The sequence below is a fragment of the Telopea speciosissima genome, chromosome 8 (genome assembly GCF_018873765.1).
Source record: "Telopea speciosissima isolate NSW1024214 ecotype Mountain lineage chromosome 8, Tspe_v1, whole genome shotgun sequence".
Taxonomy (NCBI): Eukaryota; Viridiplantae; Streptophyta; class Magnoliopsida; order Proteales; family Proteaceae; genus Telopea; species Telopea speciosissima.
The window spans coordinates 23,763,687-23,784,556 of record NC_057923.1 but is presented as its reverse complement, the minus strand read 5'-3'; the positions used below and the strand labels follow the sequence as shown (position 1 = coordinate 23,784,556).

Below are 20,870 nucleotides of genomic sequence, written 5' to 3'. Positions count from 1 at the left end.
GACTCACGTTCTGCATCCGCCCGTAAGTCCGCCCAATTTAAATTTTTGAACGGACTCACGACCAGACTCAGAAGAGTTGATCCGCTGGTGGATCCGGTTGTGTTCTAAAGGGCCATTGGCCTATATTTTTGGGCCTAGCTTCCTTTTTAGGACTCTTGTTGCCTCTGTGTGTTAGGACACACAAATTCTCATGTAATTATATGCCCTTTCTCTAAATTGTGCTTATCTTTCTTGCTTGTGCTAACATGTGAAGCATCTAATGAAATCAGGTCCTGAAACATGATCAATACTCGCAACTGGAATCGTTCCCCTCCTAGGGATGATGCCGATGATGTTTCTAAGGAAGGTTTGCCCGCACCTCCTTCGGTGAATACAAATGTTGATGATACAGCGCTCTTGGGAAATATTCTTTGTGATATATGGAGAGAACAGCGAGATTCCCAATATGAGCAGCGCACTTTTATGCGTGATGTGGCTGCCCAGCTTCAAAATGCTAGTCGGGAAGGGCCAAGGGTACCACCTCAGGTACATGGAGTCTTAAATTCCCCGGCTAATGTCACTCCTATCCTTCCTCCTCTAGGGTCGACTGCAAATGAAGTTGCTGCAGCACAAGTAAACCAGGATCCACCTCCCCCTCCTCAGGCTGCCCTACCAGTTAAAAATGTAATACCGGAATGGGTTGATGCCTCTAAACTCTCTGAAAGATTTCAAAAGCACCATCCCCCTACTTTTTAAAAGCTGGTCCATGACTCAATGTTTCCAGCTACTTGGCTTAGGGATCTTGAGAGAATCTTTGAAGCATTACCGTGTAATGATCTCGAGAAGATTTGATGTGCTACTTTTCAACTCTGAGGCGACGCGGATGTATGGTGGCGTTCCTCGAAGGATCACCTTTGGGCAAGATATCCCAATGCTACTTGGAATCAATTTAAGGAAGCTTTTCTCGAGAACTACTTTCCAAGGAACTTCCAAGAAAAGAAGGAAATGGAATTCATGAACCTCAGTCAAGGATCTAAATCGGTCCTTGAGTACCAACAGCTCTTTGAGGAGTACTTCTATTTTGCCCCTACTCATTTGAAGACTGAGGACGTGAAGGCAAGACAGTTTAAGAGAGGACTTAGGGCTAGCTTGAGTACAATAGTAGTATTGCACAAGTACCCCACCTATGCTGAGGTAGTTGAAGCGGCTAAGATGATAGAAGATCAACAGAGGGAGAATTATCGAGCCATCCAGGTAGGCAAGAGGCTGATATTATCTCATGACTCCAGGGGGTCTAGTAAGTTTCAAAGAAGAGGGTCTTATACCAATGCCGCTCCAATTCAATTCCGTAGGCCTGATTCAGCTCAAGTGCCTAAACCTGCACCTGCTTCTCATTATGGGGCACAGACTCTTATATGTTACAACTATAAGGAGTCTGGCCATATGGCCAAGGATTGTCCACAATCTCGAGAATCGGGTTCGTGGCCGGTAGCGACTTCCAAACCACCCCCGACAAGGACTAATGTACGTCCACTTGCTCCTGCTCCAGTAAGCAAGACTCAGGGGCGAGTCATTTGGTTACTCATGAGGAAGCCCTGTTAGACCCCGGTGTTATCACAGGTACTACACCTAACCACCTTAGTCAAATTAATTAATTTCAGTTTACTATATTTGGCTATTTGGTGTCTGTCAGGCATGATTTCTGTGTGCTCCTTACCTGCTTATGTGTTATTTGACTCAGGGGCGTCACATTCCTTTGTATCCCCCTCCTTTGCCAAGAAGTTACCTATCGAACCGGTCATACTGGAGCAAAAGTTGATGGTTAGTACACCAACTGGAAGCAAAGTTGAGCTTAACCGATCCTTTCACTCTTGCCCTGTTCGAGTAAGCGACTATGGGCTCGAAGCCAGTTTGATCATCCTAGACATGAAAGATTTTGATGTGATTTTGGGAATGGACTGGTTATCCATGCATGGAGCTAGTATGATTTGCGTAGAAAGGAAGATACTTTTCAGGACAGGAAAGGAAAATGAGTTTATATTTAAAGGCAATAAAAGTAAGGAACCCAAGAACCCAATCATATCAGCTCTCCAGGTCCAGAAACTCTTGGCACAAGGCTGTCAGTGTTACTTAGCCTCAGTAGTGGACGTTGAAGCCAAGATTTCACTGATGGAAGAAATAAGTGTGGTGAGGGATTTCCTTGATGTCTTTTTGGAAGACCTTACACGCTTACCACCGGATCGAGAGACAGAATTTATGATCGATCTGATACCCGGTGCTGCTCCAGTGTCTAAGGCACCGTACAGAATGGCCCCATCAGAACTGAAAGAACTTCAAGGACAACTTGATGATCTACTGAGAAGGGTTTTATTAGGCCAAGTGTTTCCCCGTGGGGTGTGCCTATTCTATTTGTGAAGAAGAAGGATGATAGTATGCGCCTATGCATCGACTACTGTGAACTTAACAAGATGACAATCAAGAATCGATACCCATTACCTAGGATCGAAGATTTGTTTGATCAATTGCAAGGTGCCAGGGTCTTCTCTAAAATTGACCTCCGCTCGGGTTATCACCAGCTGAAGATCAGAGGTACATTAGTAAGACCGCGTTCAGATTACGATATGGACATTACGAATTCTTGGTTATGTCTTTTGGACTCACCAATGCCCCTGCAGCTTTTATGGAGTTAATGAACAGGGTGTTTCATGATGTGTTGGATAAATACGTTATTATATTTATCGATGATATCCTGATATACTCTAAAAGCGAAGAAGTGCATGCAGACCATCTTCGATTTGTACTTCAACGCTTGAGAGAAAAACAATTATATGCTAAGTTTAGCAAGTGCAAATTCTGGCTACAACAAGTGGCTTTTCTAAGTCATTTGGTATCTGCAAAGGGTATCGAAGTTGACCCCAACAAGGTACAGTTGGTAGTTGATTGGGAGACACCTAAGAATGTGGCAGACATTCATAGTTTTCTTGGTCTGGCCGGTTACTATAGGAGATTCATTAAGAACTTTTCAAAAATCTCTGCTCCTATGACTCAATTGACCCGAAAGGGAGTGAAATTCGAGTGGTCGGACGAATGTGAAAAGAACTTCCAGGACCTGAAGCAATGACTGATTTCAGCTCCAGTGCTTACCATACCAAATGGCACTGGGAGGATGGTAGTCTACTGTGATGCGTTAAAAATGGGACTTGGCTGTGTGTTAATGCAAGGCGATAAAGTGGTGGCCTATGCTTCTCATCAGTTGAAGGAATATAAGAGGAATTACCCGACTCATGATTTAGAGTTCGCGGCTATGGTCTTTGTTCTGAAGATCTAAAGACACTACTTATATGGAGAGAAAAGTGAAATCTACAGTGACCATAAAAGCCTTAAATATTTCTTTACTCAAAAGGAGCTTAATATGAGACAGAGGCGTTGGTTGGAGCTCATGAAGGATTATGACTGCACCATTCACTACCACCCAGGCAAAGCAAATGTGGTAGCTGACGCTTATTGGGATAAAATCCGCACATCACCTTATATGGTTTTGATGATAACAAATAAGTTAGTTGAACTAACTTGTGTTTTACTGTAAGGCGATAAAGTGGTGGCCTACACTTCTCGTCAGTTGAAGGAATATGAGAGGAATTACTCGACTCATGATTTAGAGTTCGCGGCTGTGGTCTTTGTTCTGAAGATCTAAAGACACTACTTATATGGAGAGAAAAGTGAGATCTACAGTGACCATAAAAGCCTCAAATATTTCTTTACTCAAAAGGAACTTAATATGAGACAGAGGCGTTGGTTGGAGCTCATGAAGGATTATGACTGCACCAATCACTACCACCTAGGCAAATCAAATGTGGTAGTTGACGCTTGTTGGGGTAAAATCCACACATCACCTTATATGATTTTGATGATAACAAATAAGTTAGTTGAACTAACTTGTGTTTTACTGTATATAGACCTTACAAGAAATAAGCATCAAGTAAGGGGGAGCTTTCACAACATTATTAAATCTAGACAAAGTATCAAAGTATGGTATGAAGAAAAAGACTGAGAGAAGGACTATGTTCAAAGATCATGATCAAGCATCTCAAATACAAGAGTTTTTATAAGCATGTGTTCAATGTTTTTGTATTAAGATGTAATTAAAGTTTAAGTCCATTTATAATGCACACACTCACGCATGCATACATGTAGAGTGACCCTAGGAGGTGTTTTTACATGGACCTAACTTAAGCTAATGGCCCCACACTTGTCCAAACATGGACTTAGCCATTTTCAGCAAAATCAGCTGATCCGGCATACCGAATCCTAATCCAGCATGCCGAATCCATCTTAACCTATTTGTTTGCAATCTCAGGGTTTGCTTACAGAGAACAACCGGAATGTGCTACATCTGATCCAGCAAACCGAATTGAGAATCCGACATACTGAATCAAATCCAGCATACCGAATTGCAATATGTTTGTTGGGAATTAGCCGTTTGACAATGGATAGATTCCATGATCCGGCATACCGAATTGGAAAATGGCATACCGGATTAGGACAGAATTATAGCCTAAAATGGTAATGAACCTTAGATGCTTTGAACACCTTTGCCTATAAATAGGTAAGCTCATTTGGACTAATGACAATCAATTAAGACTAATCAAAAGCATCGCAAAGGCATTCGAACTTGAACATTCAAAGTGTTGAAGCATTCATTCATCAAAGCATTCAAGTTCACTTCCCTCTCTAGATAATTATATTCACATAGCATTGAAGCTTCAAAGTGGAAGTTAGCTACACATTCACTAATGTTGAGGTAATCCTTACTTAGTAAAGTTCTCTTTATTATATGTTGTGAATCCTCTTGCTCGAAATCAAGAGTAGTTAAATGTGTTGAGTCCTCTTGCTCGTCAATCAAGAGTAGTTGGTAGTGTGAGTCCTCTTGCTCCTAATCAAGAGTTGTACGAGTTCTCTTGCTCATTCTTAAGATTCTTTTTAGTGGAATTCTCTCTAAGGTGAGAGGAGTGGACGTAGGCATATTTGGCTGAACCACTATAAAACGATTGTGTTACTTTCGAAATTTATTTGCTTTATTTTATCAATTGTTTTATTTCCGCACTATTTCCACTAGCTTCACCTATTCATCCTCCCCTCTAGGTGAATTTACATTTGGTATCGGAGAGGGAGCTCAAGACCGTGATTGTTCTCAATCCAACTAAGAGTAAAGACCATGTGATCCTCTGTCAATCGTAAGGTTGAAGGATACAATATTACCTGATCACCTTTCTTTGAAGGTGAAGGATTTTCCTATTGGAAGAATCGCTTCAAGAACTTCGTTTGTGCCAACAATATCGATGCAAGGGAAGTCATAAAAAATGGACCAAATACCATAGATAAGCCCAAAGAAGAATGGACCCCTGCTAAAAAAAGGAAAGATGCAACTCAACTTTGTAGCTATAAGCTATATTCAATGTACTCTAGAAGAAAAGGAATACAATAGAACTTGCATGTATGACTCCGCCAAGGAGATGTTTGACAAGTTAGTTGTTACCTATGAAGGTACATCTGAAGTCAAACAATCTAAAATCGATATGCTTGTAAACGAGTATGAATTATTCAAAATGAAAAATGATGAAGATATCTATGCAATATTTACTCGTTTTACTAATATTGTGAACTAGCTGAAGGGTTTAGGAAAAGTTTATTCTAATGGAGAAAATGTCTGAAAGATATTGAGATCTCTTTCAAAAGAATGAAGACCTAAGACTACGACAATCAAAGAGTCGAAAGACATAGACAAGCTAAGCCTAGATGAGCTTTTGGGATCTCCATAAACTCATGAAATGGAGCTTAAACTTGACACCAAGGAAGATGAGCCTAAGGAACCAAAGAAGAAAGTTGTGGCTTTCAAATCTTATGAAATAAGTGATGATGAAGAAGAGTTTTCCAAGGACGAAATTACGTATCTTACCAAAAAGTTTTCAAGGTTCATAAAGAATAAAGACAAGACATCATTCAATAAAAGGAGATTCTCAAAAGATCAGAAAGGTAAGAGTCTTTCAAAAGATGTCACTGACTCCTCTTCCAAAGATATTATTTGTTATGAGTGTAGAAAAATAGGACATTTTAAGGGACATAGTCCCAAAATGAAGAAGTACAAAAAGGCCTACAAAGCTGAACACACTCTTGATTTAAGCAATGAAGAAGAAGATGACGAAGTATCTCAAGATGAAGAAGAACAAATCAATCTCGCACTCATGGCTACTGAAGATGAAGAATCTCAAAATGAGGTAACCCACACTTCTCCATCTCATAAAGATAAAGATTTTTTGGAGCTAGAAGAGCCTTTTGAAGATCTCTATCAAAATAGTTTGGAACTAGCAACCACAAAAAAGAATCTCTTGAATGAGATCAACACTCTTAAAGACCAAAACACATTCCTAACTTTTCAAGTGAACAACTTAGAAGAAGAAAAGGAGAAATTGTGTAAAGCCCTAGAGTCATTCACAAATGGTAAGAAAACTCTTGATATTCCACTTGGAAATGCCTCCAAAACACCTTTCAACAAAGAAGGGGTAGGCTATGATGTGAACAAAAGTTCAAATCAAACCAAAGAGGCAAGTTCAAGTAAAATAGGAAGTAAGAAGGTAAAGAAGAATAAGTATTACAACTATTGCAAAAAGAAAGGACACTCTATTGAGGAATGCTACATTAGAAAGAAAAGTTCTCAATCCAAGAACACCAATCTCAATAGGAAGACCTCAAATATTCCTCAAGTGATTGTTTGTAATAATTACAATAAGAAAGGATATATCATTTGGGAATGTCGTCACATGGACCAATCTTTCTTTCATCCTAAAAGACCCTATAATGATTAAAATAGGAGAAGTTATCCTAATAGGCAAAGCTCAACTAGAACCCCACCAAAAGTACAAAGACCACCTAAGAACCAAGGACCCTATAAAGCACCTCAAAGCCAAAAACCTTGGAAACCTCAATCATACACAAATTGGTATGAGAATCAAAAAGAAAATGGTAACCAAATGGTTTGGAAACCAAGAGGAATGTATGATACTAACAATTATGAACCCAACTCTCAATGGGGACCAAAAATAGGAGAAGTTATCCTAATAGGCAAAGCTCAACTAGAACCCCACCAAAAGTACAAAGATCACCTAAGAACCAAGGACCCTATAAAGCACCTCAAAGCCAAAAACCTTGGAAACCTCAATCATACACAAATTGGTATGAGAACCAAAAAGAAAATGGTAACCAAATGGTTTGAAAACCAAGAGGAATGTATGATACTAACAATTATGAACCCAACTCTCAATGGGGACCAAAAATTTATTGAGTATCTCTTATTTTGTAGAGCAACATGGAATGATGCATTGACAGTGGCTGCTCAAAACATATAACTTTTAACCCAAAGTTGTTCTCCGAGCTCAAGAAGCAAAAAGGAGGATGGGTATCCTTTGGAGACAACAACAAAGATATAATCATCGAAAATAGATCGATCAAGTTTGGAGGTACAGTGATTTCTAACGTCAGTGTAGTTGATAACCTCAAGTACAATTTACTTAGTGTAAGTAAACTATGCAACATTGGATATTTTGTAAATTTTAATGCCTCTAAATGTGAGATCAATGATTCAAAAGATAATGTGATTCTTGAGGGTTGTAAGAAGAATAATGTGTACACTTGTATATTTAGTGTAAATTCTGTTAATGCATGTCTTATTTTTAAATTTGATGATGTTATTTTATGGCATAGAAAGTTGGGACACATTAATTCTAAGACTATTAGATCCCTATCCTCAAAAAATTTGGTGAGAAACCTACCTAAGTTGAACTTTGATAAGCAACACACATGTGGAGCATGTCAAAGAAATAAACTTACAAAGGTATCTCATAAGGTTATAAATTTTGTTGCTACATCAAGACCTTTGCAACTACTTCACCTTGATTTGTTTGGACCTATCCAAACCACAAGCCTAGAAGATAAGAAGTATATATTTGTAATTGTAGATGACTACTCTCGTTTCACCTGGACCCTCTTTCTCAAGCATAAAAATGATGCTTTTGAAGAATTTGTGTCTCTTTGTAAGAGAGTACAAAATCAGAAGGGTTACATGATTATCTCTATCAAATGCGATCATGGCAGTGAATTTGACAATATAGACGAATTTGGGGAGTTTTGTTGAAAACAAAGTATAACTCATAATTTTTCGGCTCCTAGAATGCCACAATCTAATGGTGTGGTTGAAAGGAAGAATAGAACTATCCAAGAAATGGCTAGGACAATGCTCAATGAGTACTCATTGCCTAAGTATTTTTGGACAGAAGCTATTCACACAGCATGTTATGTGTTAAACCGAGTTTTGATAAGACCTATTTTGTTAAAGACCCCCTATGAACTTTTCCATAATAAGCTTCCTAAAGTTGATTACTTTAAAGTGTTTGGTTGTAAATGTTTTATTCTTAACACTAAGGACAACTTAGAAAAGTTTGAGGAAAAGGCCGATGATGATATTTTTCTAGGCTACTCCACAAATAGTAGAGCTTATAGAGTCTTTAATAAAAGAATACTAGTTGTGGAAGAATCTATGAATGTTAAATTTGATGAATCCATGACAAAAAAAAAATATAAAGACCTAGAAGAAGATGATGAGGATGAAGTACTTGAAATTAGGAAGAGAGTTGAAAAAGTCACTCTAGATGAACCTAATGATCAAGTACATTAACTTCCCAAAGAAATTAGAACTGTTAAAGACCATCCTCTTGACCTTGTCATTGAAAATCTTGATAAAGGTATACAAACTAGGAGTAAAATCCAAAATGTTTGTTCCAATGTGACCTTCATTTCTACCATCGAACCCAAGAATATCAAAGAAGCACTTTTGAATAGTAATTGGATAATTTCTATGCAAGAAGAGCTCAATCAATTTGAAAGAAATCAAGTTTGGGACTTAGTGCCAAGACCATATAACACCAAAATTATTGGAACAAGTTGGATATTTAGAAATAAACTTGATGGATGGTAATATTATTAGAAACAAGACTAGACTGGTTGTCCAAGGCTATAACCAACAGGAAGGTATTGACTTTGATGAGACATATGCACCTGTAGCAAGACTAGAATCTATTAGAATGTTGCTTGCGTTTGCTTATCATAAGAATTTCAGGTTACATCAAATGGACGTGAAGTGAGTATTTTTAAATGGCTTCATCACTGAAGTACATGTCATTCAACCACCTGGATTCGAAGACCCAAAGCATCCTGACTATGTCTACAAATTGAAGAAAGCTCTCTATGGCTAGAAACAAGCTCCAAGAGCATGGTACGACAGGCTGAGTAAGTTCCTGATAGATGATGGTTTTATTATGGGTAAGATAGATACTACTCTCTTTGTGAAACATAGAAATAAAGATCTAATCCTAGTTCAAATTTATGTAGATGACATCATTTTTGGCTCTACCAATGAATCTCTATGTTTTGATTTTAGTAAGAGTCTGAGTAGTGAATTTGAAATGAGTCTTATGGGTGAATTGAATTCTTTTAGGACTTCAAATAAAATAGACAACTAATGGGATTTTCATTAGTCAAACCAAGTATCTTAAAGAACTATTAAAGAAGTTTGACATCAATGGACAGAAGTCATCCAATACTCCAATGAGTACATCTGTAACTCTGTCTAAAGATGAAGATGGAATCCCAGTTGACCCAACTAAGTATCGAGGCATGATAGGTAGCTTACTCTACCTAACGGCTAGTAGACTGGACATTATATTTAGTGTCTATCTTGTGCTAGGTTTCAAGCCCAACCTATGCAATCTCATTCAAGTACTATAAAGAGAATCTTTAAGTACTTAAAAGGAACTCCAAGCATTGGCTTATGGTACCCTATGGACAATGATTTTAACCTTATTAGCTTCTCTGATGCCGACTTTACAGGGTGTCATGTTGATCGGAAGAGTACAAGTGGTACCTGTCACTTTCTTAGATCATGCTTAGTTTCGTGGTTTAGTAAGAAGTAAAATTCAGTCGCTCTATCTACCACCGAAGCTGAATACATCGCCGCTGGACGATGTTGTGCACAAGTGTTATGGATGAGGCAAACTCTCGAAGACTATGGAGTTAAGTTTGACACTTCCTCAATCCAATGTGATAACACTAGTGCTATTAATCTCAGTAAAAATCCGATTTTACACTCTCGAGCTAAACATATTGATATCCGTCATCACTTCTTACGTGATATTGCTCAAAGAGGTGAAATTTGTCTTAATTATATTGAGACTGAGAAGCAACTTGCAGATATCTTCACCAAACCCTTGAGTGAAGAGAGGTTCTGCTTTCTTAGAAGAGACCTAGGGTTATGCAACCTTTTGATTAAAGTTTGGTTGTTCATGAATTGAAAGTACATTTTGCTTAAAAAATGAATTTGTTGTTGAAACAGCCGATTCGGTATACCGATTCCAAATTTGGCATACCGAATCACTCATAGTGTTTTTTTACTTTCAGATGTAATTACTCTGTTTTATTGGATTCGACATACCGAATCAGTTTAAATTTCTAGCTGTTTTATAGCCGTTGGCCAGGAAATGGTATACCGGATCCTAATTCGGCATACCGAATCAGGTCCAGTGACTGTTTTCTAGCCGTTGGCTGACTGTTTTGTGCCTATATATATCCCACTTTTTCACCTCTCTTGGCAGTACTTTTTACTATTCATCAATTATTAACCCCAAGCAAGTGTGATTTACTCCAATACTCAAATTTACACTCTCTCTCTCATATTCTTCACTATTATTCAATATGAGTCAAAGAGGAAAAGCACCTATGATCGGAGAAGAACCCGCCTCCAAGCGTGGACGGCGAGAAGGAGGATGATTTACTCCTATTCGGGGAACTTTTTCTCGATCTCAAGGAGCCTCTCATCAAGAAAATCAGCTTGTTCAACACTTTCCTTCTCAAGAGTTTCTTGCTACTTGGTCGTTGTTCGCTTCAAGGAAAATTGAAGAAGGTCGTTCAGTTGACACCGCTTCATTTGAAGGTATTCATCTCCAAGATCTATTTCAAGCTCCAGGATGGGAATCTCTTCTTCACCCTCCGGAGATTTGCTACCCTACCCTTGTTCGCTATTTTTATAACAATCTCCGCTTTAGTGGGATGGCCGAAGAATTGAAACTCACTTCTTTTGTCAATGGCGTCACCATTGAACTTTCACTTGATGATCTTGTTGCTTTGCTTCAAGTTCCTAATACCAGACCTTGCATCTATTGGAATCCAAAGTACTCCAATTTCAGCGAAATAGTCAATCATGAAGACATCTATTCCAACATTCTCATCGAATATCAAAGAAATGAAACTTTTGTTCCAATTGGTCACCTCAAGATGATTCATCATATCATATCTTATATTATTCAGCATAATCTTATTCCAAGAGGAGGAGACCGAACCAAGTGCTTGACTCCACAAGCATATCTAACTTATTGTGTCTTCACCGGTAATCAAATGTGTTTTCCTTACTTCATGATGCGTTACATGGAACATATTGCCAAGCCATCACGGAAGACCAATCTTCTTTATGGTCATCTTCTCACTATCATCTTCAATCACTTTGACATTGATCTCTCTCGTGAAGTGGAATAATCCAAAACTTCACAGCCCATCTCTAGAATTTCCTTTCACAATCTCAATATTTCGGATCCTCTTACGGAATCAGGAGATGAAGAAGATGTGCCACTTAGATGTCCACAACGTAAACAACGCTTTATACCGGATGCGTATCAAGATTGGATCTCCAACATTGATGAGTATATGGATAAAGCAAACACTCGGTTGGTGGAACTTGAAATGGGACAACAACACCTTCAAGCCGATGTTTCCACTCTTCGCCAAGAGATGAAGATTGGTTTTGATTCCCTTAATTCTACACAAGCAAGCATACTTACAGTAATTCAATTCAATCTTGGACATCTACCATTTGACACACCGGGAGCTACTCCTCAAGCCGGTGCCTCTCATGGTGTTGCACCTCAAGGAGTTATTCCCTCTATCCCTCCATTTTCAGGGATGTCCTCTCAAAATCCAACTGTCCATCCAGAGTGATCCTTATTGTTATTTCCTCTCTTGTCCCTTTTCGATCATGCCAAAGGGGGAGAGAAATTGGGTTTTGAATTTGAATTTGGATTTATGTTTGACTATGTTTTGCTAATGCTATGTAAACCTTTTCATTTCAATTAAGTCAATGCAAGTCTTTCATTAATACAAATTGTGTGTTTCTTGATACTATCTTGATATTATAATATTTGGTACTAAGTTATTTGTCATCATCAAAAAGGGGGAGATTGTTGGGGTAAAATCCACATATCACCTTATATGGTTTTGATGATAACAAATAAGTTAGTTGAACTAACTTGTGTTTTATTGTATAAAGACCTTACAAGAAATAAGCATCAAGTAAGGGGGAGCTTTCACAACATTATTGAACCTAGACAAAGTATTAAAGCATGGTGTGAAGAAAAAGACTAAGAGAAGTACTATGTTCAAAGACCATGATCAAGCATCTCAACTACAAGAGTTTTTATAAGCATGTGTTCAATGTTTTTGTATTAAGATATAGTTAAAATTTAAGTCCATTTGTAATGCACACACTCACGCATGCATACATGTAGAGTGACCCTAAGAGGTGTTTTTACATGGACCTAACCTAAGCTAATGGCCCCATACTTGTCCAAACATGGACTTAGCCATTTTCAGCAAAATCAGCTGATCCGGCATACCGAATCCTAATCCGACATGCCGAATCCATCTTAACCTATTTGTTTGTAATCTCAGGGTTTGCTCACAGAGAGCAATCGGAATGTGCTACATCTGATCCGGCATACCGAATCAGATCCAACATACCGAATTGCAATATGTCTGTTGGGAATTAGTCGTTTGACAATGAATAGATTCCATGATCCGGCATACCGAATTGAGAAACGGCATACCGGATTAGGACAGAATTATATCCTAAAATGGCAATGAACCTTAGATGCTTTGAGCACCTTTGCCTATAAATAGGTAAGCTCATTTGAACTAATGACAATCAATTAAGACTAATTAAAAGCATCGCAAAGGCATTCGAACTTGAACATTCAAAGTGTTGAAGCATTCATTCATCAAAGCATTCAAGTTCACTTCCCTCTCTAGCTAATTATATTCACTTAGCATTGAAGCTTCAAAGTGGAAGTTAGCTACACATTCACTAAGGTTTAGGTAATCCTTACTTAGTAAAGTTCTTTTTATTATATGTTGTGAGTCCTCTTGCTCGAAATCAAGAGTAGTTAAATGTGTTAAGTCCTCTTGCTCATCAATCAAGAGTAGATGGTGGTGTGAGTCCTCTTGCTCCTAATCAAAAGTTGTATGAGTTCTCTTGCTCATTCTCAAGATTCTTTTTAGTGGAATTCTCTCTAAGGTGAGAGGAGTGGACGTCGGCATATTTGGTCGAACCACTATAAAATGATTGTGTTACTTTCGTAATTTATTTGCTTTGTTTTATCAATTATTTTATTTTTGCACTATTTTCACTAGCTTCACCTATTCACCCCCCTCTATGTGAATTTACAATGCTCTCAGTCGAAAATCACAGACCTTATCTATCGCATCGCTGGCTGTTAGCAAGGAGCTTATAGAAGAAGCTAGAAAATTGGATCTAGAATTATTGGTAGAGGATGTTACTCTATCCTTAGCATCTTTAACCATACAATCAACTTTGGTTGAAAAGATTAAGGCCGCTCAAGCTTCACATGAACACTGTAAGGAAATTATTGAAGCTATCCAGGGTAACGCGCAGTGTGATCTAGACTTCACATTGACCGATAGTGGCGTCCTCATGTTTAGAGATCGTCTATGTGTCCCCAAGGATGATCAGCTAAGGAAGCAAGTATTGATAGAAGCACATGAATCCCCTTACTCGATTCACCCAGGTAGTACTAAGATGTACCTGAAAGGACATTATTGGTGGAGTGAGATGAAGAGGGATGTAGCTGAGTATGTAGCCCGGTGCCTCACTTGTCAACAAGTGAAGGCAGATAGACAATGTCCCTATGGACTATTACAGTCATTGCTAGTGCTGGAATGGAAATGGGAGCATGTTACTATGGACTTCATCACAGGATTACCCCGCACGCCTCAGGGCGTTGATGCTATATGGATCATTGTGGATAGGTTGACAAAGATGACACATTTTATCCCCATCAAAGTCACCTACTCTATGGATAAATTGGCCCATTTGTACATTGATAACATGGTCCGCCTACATGGAGTTCCAGTCAGCATTATCTCAGATCGGGATCCCAAGTTCACTTCCAAATTCTAGGGTAGATTCCAGAGATCTATGGGTACCCTGTTGAGCTTTAGCACTGCCTTCCATCCTGATGGGCACATTTATGTGTGAAATCTTAGGGCATAAAGCATACAATTTACCACATTGGACAGAGTTACTTCAGTGCTTTCTTGTGCTTTTCAGGTTTTAGGTGAATTCTTGTGAAAATGGAGCAAAAGATGCTAAGAATAGCCGGAAGCGCCCACGAGTCGAGAAAATAAAGTTTGGATTGAGCACTGAAAGAATCATGCCAATTAGTTAAATTTGAACATGAGTACAGTGGGCCCCTTAGCATAATTTTAAGGTGTTAATAGTATGGATGCATAGCCCATCAAGTCAGCTTCGCAATGGTTCAAACTACACTTGATTCCGAGTTGAAACGAAGAAGTTACGGTCATTTCCGTGGATAGGGGTTTATTTATAATTATTGACAGTTGGCCGGGGACAAAGTAAAGCAGAAGTTAGGATTCCAGGAGCCTTAATGCAATTATTAGAAGTTATCTTTCTGTCAGTCAAAAGATTCCGTTTGGAAGGCTCTGGAGCAGTCCAACTTAAACTTGAGATATCTTAGGCTCCCGAATTCCAAATTGGACGAAATTTGGGTCTATTTTGGGTGATTTTTTGTAAGAAATACAACAATGAGACCCATATAAGCATCCCATGTTCCACGTTTTTTAAGGATAGATTTGACATTTCATTAATTGTGAGTGGAATCCTAGTCATCACCCTTGCTCTCTCTCTCCTCCAACTTTTCAAGAGCACTTTTAGAATTCTACTTGGGATAGATTTCTTTTAAAAGATATTCTCTCATCTATGGAAAGTTGAAAGGTCAAAGATGCTTTGATCTCATTGCTTGGAGAAGATATCTACAAAGAAAAGGAAGCATAAGTTAGAACTAGAAAGTTATTTTTCTAGAAATAGAAAGTTTATGTAGCTAGGATTTTTATTTCTCTTAGTTTCCATTTTTTTCTTTTTCTTGGGATTCAAGGCAATGTAAAGGAGGAAGGAGAAGAAAATATTCTCTTTTCTTAGGGAATATTTCTCCTACCACTTCCCTCTTCTCTCTTCTCCCTTCCCCCTATAAATACCCCTTGCCCTTTGGGTTGTAATAGGTTAGTTCTAGTTTAGTTTTTAAGTTAGTTTTAGTTTAGTTTTAATTCAATTTTTAGTTCAATTAATTAGTGGAATTTCTTCTTCTCTTCTTATAGTTTTTGGCTTTCTAAGTTCTAGTTTGATTTCATGCTTTCAATTCCATGGTTGTAATGCTTTTGATTCATGCTTTAATTTTATGTCATCAATATGGTTGTAATAATTCTAGTTTAGTTTCAAGCTTTCTAGTCTAAGTTCCTAAGTTGATGACAAGACTTGGAGATTTAGAAGAAGAAGTTATGCAAGGTTTGTTCAAGTATCCAGGTTTTTACTCTCTAAACTCTTAAACTCATTCTCCCTCTCTTCTTCCATCTCATTCTTCTTCTTCTTCTCCCTCTATTTCTTTTATTTTTTTATGTGGTTGTGATGTGTGGCTGCAATTTATCCCTTCCAATCCGCATTAGTTTGATAGGTTAGATGGATATGTGTTAGGACGCCAATTTAATTCATTAAATATTTATGAGTTAGGATGTGTTAATTTGTTAGTTTAATTAGTTTAATTTAACACTTTAATTTGGTTCACTTTGCATTAATTTAAAGTGAGTAAAATAGGATAGCGTATATCTCCCTGTGTTCGACCCGTAGCTACGATTGATCCGTACGCTTACGATATTATGTTAACTCAAACACATCCTCAGACTGATGGTCAGTCGAAAAGGACAATACAGACATTGGAAGACATGCTTCGAGCTTGCGCCATTGATATGCAGGGCAGCTGGGATGAGCACATCTCGCTTATTGAGTTCGCCTATAACAACAGTTACCAAGCTACTATTGGGATGGCCCCTTTTAAGGCACAGTATGGGAAGAAGTGCCGGACACCCTTGTGCTGGGATGAAGTAGGTGAGCGGCGCATTCTTGGGTCAGAACTGATACAAGCAACCTGTGAAAAAGTGGATTTGATCCGGGAGAGAATTAAAGCTGCCCAGTCTAGGCAAAAGGGCTATGCCGATCAACGGCAAAAGGATCTGGAGTTCCTCGTTGGTGATAAAGTATTTCTCAAGGTGTCGCCTACGAAAGGGGTGATGCGGTTCAGTAAGAAGGGTAAATTAAGCCCAATGTATATTGGGCCTTATGAGATTCTTGCCAAGGTTGGACCGGTGGCTTATTGGTTAGCACTCCCACCATCTCTCGACGGCGTACACGATGCCTTTCACATATCTATGTTGCGGAAGTATGTGCATGACCCCAGTCATATCCTATCTCAGGAACCACCAGAGTTGGCGGCAGACATGTCATATAAGGAACAGCCTGAGAAGATTCTAGACAGTAAGGTGGTGAATCTCCGCAACCAACCCATCCATTATGTGAAAGTAAAGTGGTGTAACCACTTAGAAGAAGAAGCTTCCTGGGAAGCCGAGGTGGAAATGCGAGCGAAATACCCTTTCCTGGGATTTCTACAAGGTACGATAATTTCGAGGACAAAATTTTTGTAAGGTGGGGAGGATGTTACTCCCGTGCCCGAATTTATTATTTAATAATATTCTCTCTCGTGTTATTCTAGCGAGTTATTTTCACTTGTGGTCAAACCTAGCCACAAGATCGTTGACCACATCACGGGCCTACCGGTGGAAGAGAGGTTCCTTAACTAGCAGTGGGGAAGATTTATCGATGGTGATTTCATCGATCATCCTCCCAGCACGAGTTCACAAAGTGAGGAGTATCGAAAGGCTTACCCTGTGTCCCCATAGTTAGATACCTACTTTGGCGATGAGCTTAGTATTGCGATTGGGAAGCTATTTGGGATCACGAAGGACACGTCGTGATGGTCAAGGGGTAAGCTTTAATCTTGTAAATGATATTGTCTCTTACTCTAGTCGACCCTGAAGTGTTGGTCAAAGCCCGACCCTTTTCCCTTTTGCTGTTGCCCTTATAGTAGCAGCGGACGCATGAGCGGATTCATCAGCATTGCATCCGTCCGTTAGTCCGCCCGTACTGTCTTTGGGTTTTATGTGTTTTCCTTGTGTGGGACCTACACCCCGTGCCTCGGGCACCCTAGTTTAGTCTGTTGGACAAGGTTGGCCTCATCCTTGTCTTTCCTTGGAGGTTGCCATTTGGTGGACCCATGGGCTAAGTAAGTCTTTTAAAGAGTTTTGGCTCATTAAGCTCCAGGCCAAACAGACCTTAGGAGGGAGATTAGTTTTAAGACCAAAACTTAACCCTCAAACCTCATTACTTCTCTACCTACCCAAACCGTGGAGCTGAGGGAGCATTGAAGGCTTGGAGAAGAAGGGCTTGAGAGGCTGTGGAGGTGGAGGACATCGATTGGTTCAACTTAAGGTAATGGCCTCACCTACCTCTTCCTCTCTTCCATTTCTGGGTTTGGAGATCGGTTCCAAGCTTGGGGGGTTCTCTTGAGAATCCATGGAACCTCATAAATTTCTCCCTTTGAAGCCTCTATTCTCCTCTTTAGTGCATTTATGGCTTTTGAATGAGTTTATGCTGTTCAAACATTCTAACCCTAGCTTAGGTTTGAAAGAAACCTTGGGAATGGATCCAAGTCCATTAAACCCTATATGATTCTTGTTGGACTTCATGTATTGGACCTCTAACGAAGGTCTGAGCTCATATTCCCTACCCCAGGACTCTAATGGATTCATAAATGAAGGTCTGGAAGTGATGCTCTTTGCAGCTGTTCAAATGAGGGGCAGCGGACGAACTACTAGACTCACTGTCGTGTATCCGTTCAACCTAATAAGGGTCTCCTCCGGAGCAGAGTTACGAGCGGACCCACCTATGTGAATCTGCCCGAAACCCAGAATCCTTAAGTTGCTCTCAGGCGTGTCTCAGGGTTGGAGCGGATCTAAGAGCAGACTCATGTTCCGCATCCGCCCGTGAGTCCGTTCCATTCATTTTCTGGGCATGACCTGGGTGGATCCATGACCGAATTCACCCGTTTGGTTCTGTTCCTTCATCCGTTCCTGCTGTCTTGGCCCAAATCACATTCTTTTGTTGGGATCTTTTGTGGGACTCATCTATATACTTCTAACACCGTTCCCATGCTTTCTCAGACTTTAGAATCTATATGGGAGTACGTGCCTTAGAACAAACCTTTCCAAACACCCCGGTGGACAATCAAGCAATCGGTGAGTGGACTTTGGGTGATGATTGGGATTGATATATATTTATAGGGATGCATTAGTTAGAATTATATGTTGAATTCTGTGTTTATATTCATTTTTGCCATGTTGCATTTTGCCTATGAAACCTGTGGATATAATTTGATAAGATGTGAGCATGATGCTTTATATTACGATATTGAGTTATGGTGCAGGTTACACTGGTACTGGAACCCCGTGTTCTTATAAATATTATAATTATTTGTTTGTCATCCTGGTCTGTATGCGTCATGCTGTGCTGGTACCCGGGTACTAGATGGAATGGGACGTTGATGCACCCGAAATACTTCTCGGGATGATAGAAATGCATATAGTATATCTGTGGTTAGGATCTACTGTACCCTATGCTACGACCCTTGCCAATAAGGGTTTAGGTGTTGGATAGCCTGAGCACCTGTGGTCTGTGGAGGTGGGAGAGGCCAGGACAGGGGTAGTGATGGCTATCGGGATCTGCCACTGGGTGGTCATGATGGCTTCTACCGGCGCAGGTCCCATGTGATAATTGAGGTTTCACTGGGGTGATAGGATAAGTGACCCTCAGTGTCTTCTGAGTTATCACAGTAGTATATGCCATGACTTAGATTGCTTGCTAGGTGGAAAAATATGAAATTAACATTTCATGCATCATTGACTATGTGTGATTGTATGTATGTGCACTCCCCTTTCCCCTCACTAACTCAGTGGAGCTAACCCCCTGTGTACACAACTTTTAGATTTTGATGTAGATGGTGGTTACTTGGCTAGTCTGGATGTACAGTCTTCAGACTATGATGGTATTGGTACAGAGGAACCTGGTTACGTGTCGGAGGAACACGGCGACGGTTGCCCCTGCGATGATTGTGCCTATGGGCATTGATACTTTTAGGGATATCTCCCTATCTTTAAATTCTTTTGGGGTGTCGAGCCCGTTATAAACTCTCTTTGTAATAACTTACTATATTTTGAGTAGTTATGTCATGGTTAGCCGATGTTAGTACTATTACTATATTATCACTTAGATGGCTGAACATACTATAACTGCTTATGTAATTAATGCTTCCGCTTATCATGACTCTGATATATATTGGAATTGTATTTCCTTTTTGCTCAATGTAATTATTGGGTGGGCCTTGGGAGATTATCATGCGCCAAGACACTGTGTCGTCGATTTTGGCAGGTTTGGGGTGACGTGTACATCCCAATCACCCTCTTGACTGTGCTTGTGGCATAAGCTCAAGATAGGGGCGTGACAAATACACTTCAAGTTCTTATATAGACTAGGGAACAAAGCAACACTAGGACAACAAAAGTACTTATATAAAAGAAAAATGTTAAACGATGTTGTGGTTCCTAGCGTTCCATCACGTTATTGCTATCCCCTGTCATCCTTCTCATCATATCCCTCATTGTGCAAATGGGTATTGATATCCTGAATGTCCTTCTCAATCCTTTCGAAGTGGCTATCGTATATGGCAAAATGTCCTCATATGTTGGCAAACCCTTGGTTCATGTTAACACCTAACTATCCAATAGCAGCTTGGAGCCTGTCGGTGTCGCTCTTAGTAGGTAGTGATGGGACAGCAGAAGAGGAGGCCTCATTAGTGCCATGGCGATAAGGGACCCTAGTGCCATAACCCCGCACTAGAGGAATGGGTTCCCCATCACTATAGGTATCAACCTTAACACTCATCCAACCAATGGAACGATGATCAAGAGGGCCCTTGGCAAAAACTGATTTGTCCTCATCCTCAAAATTCACATGAAAGTGCTTGAAGATGGTCATAAGCATCCGTCCGTAAGGAAGGTTAGTCTTCTTTTGGATGGTGTTCAAGGGATAGAACATAGTCTGAAGAATGGCTAGGGAGCGCCCACACTCTAGGCAAGGAGGTCCTCCAGCTACCTTACCTCCCAGAGCACCTTAACCGCAGCTTGCTGGTCGCCCTCTTCCTCCTCCACCAGGCAACCGACAACAGGGCCATGTTTATTCAATTACCAATGAGGAGGCTCAGGCAGATCCTAGCATCATCACAGGTATTATACCTAACCCAAAAACTAATGCATGCTTGTGAGAATTTTGTTAGTATAATTGGTATGTGTTGGTGCATGTCAGGAGTGGTTTCCATATGTTCACAGCCTGCCTATGCATTATTTGATTCTAGAGCTTCGCACTCATTTATATCACCCTCATTTGCAAGGAAGATAACCACCGAACCGAGGCAAATGACACAAGGCTTGACAGTTAGTACACCCATGGGCAGCATAGTGGGGCTTGATTTAATATATGAACC

At 39.8% G+C, this 20,870-nt stretch overlaps 2 protein-coding genes across 2 annotated transcripts; both read left to right on the top strand.

The window, feature by feature from the left end:
• The first annotated feature begins 993 nt into the window (after window positions 1–993).
• On the top strand, window positions 994–2,394 carry LOC122672182. Its single transcript, XM_043869679.1, has 2 exons — window positions 994–1,576; window positions 1,673–2,394. The coding sequence occupies exons 1-2, from the start codon at window positions 994–996 to the stop codon at window positions 2,392–2,394; spliced, it is 1,305 nt and encodes a 434-aa protein (XP_043725614.1).
• Window positions 2,395–16,263: 13,869 nt separating this feature from the next.
• LOC122672181 lies at window positions 16,264–19,459 on the top strand. Its single transcript, XM_043869678.1, has 2 exons — window positions 16,264–16,888; window positions 19,317–19,459. The coding sequence occupies exons 1-2, from the start codon at window positions 16,264–16,266 to the stop codon at window positions 19,457–19,459; spliced, it is 768 nt and encodes a 255-aa protein (XP_043725613.1).
• The last annotated feature ends 1,411 nt before the right edge of the window (window positions 19,460–20,870 follow it).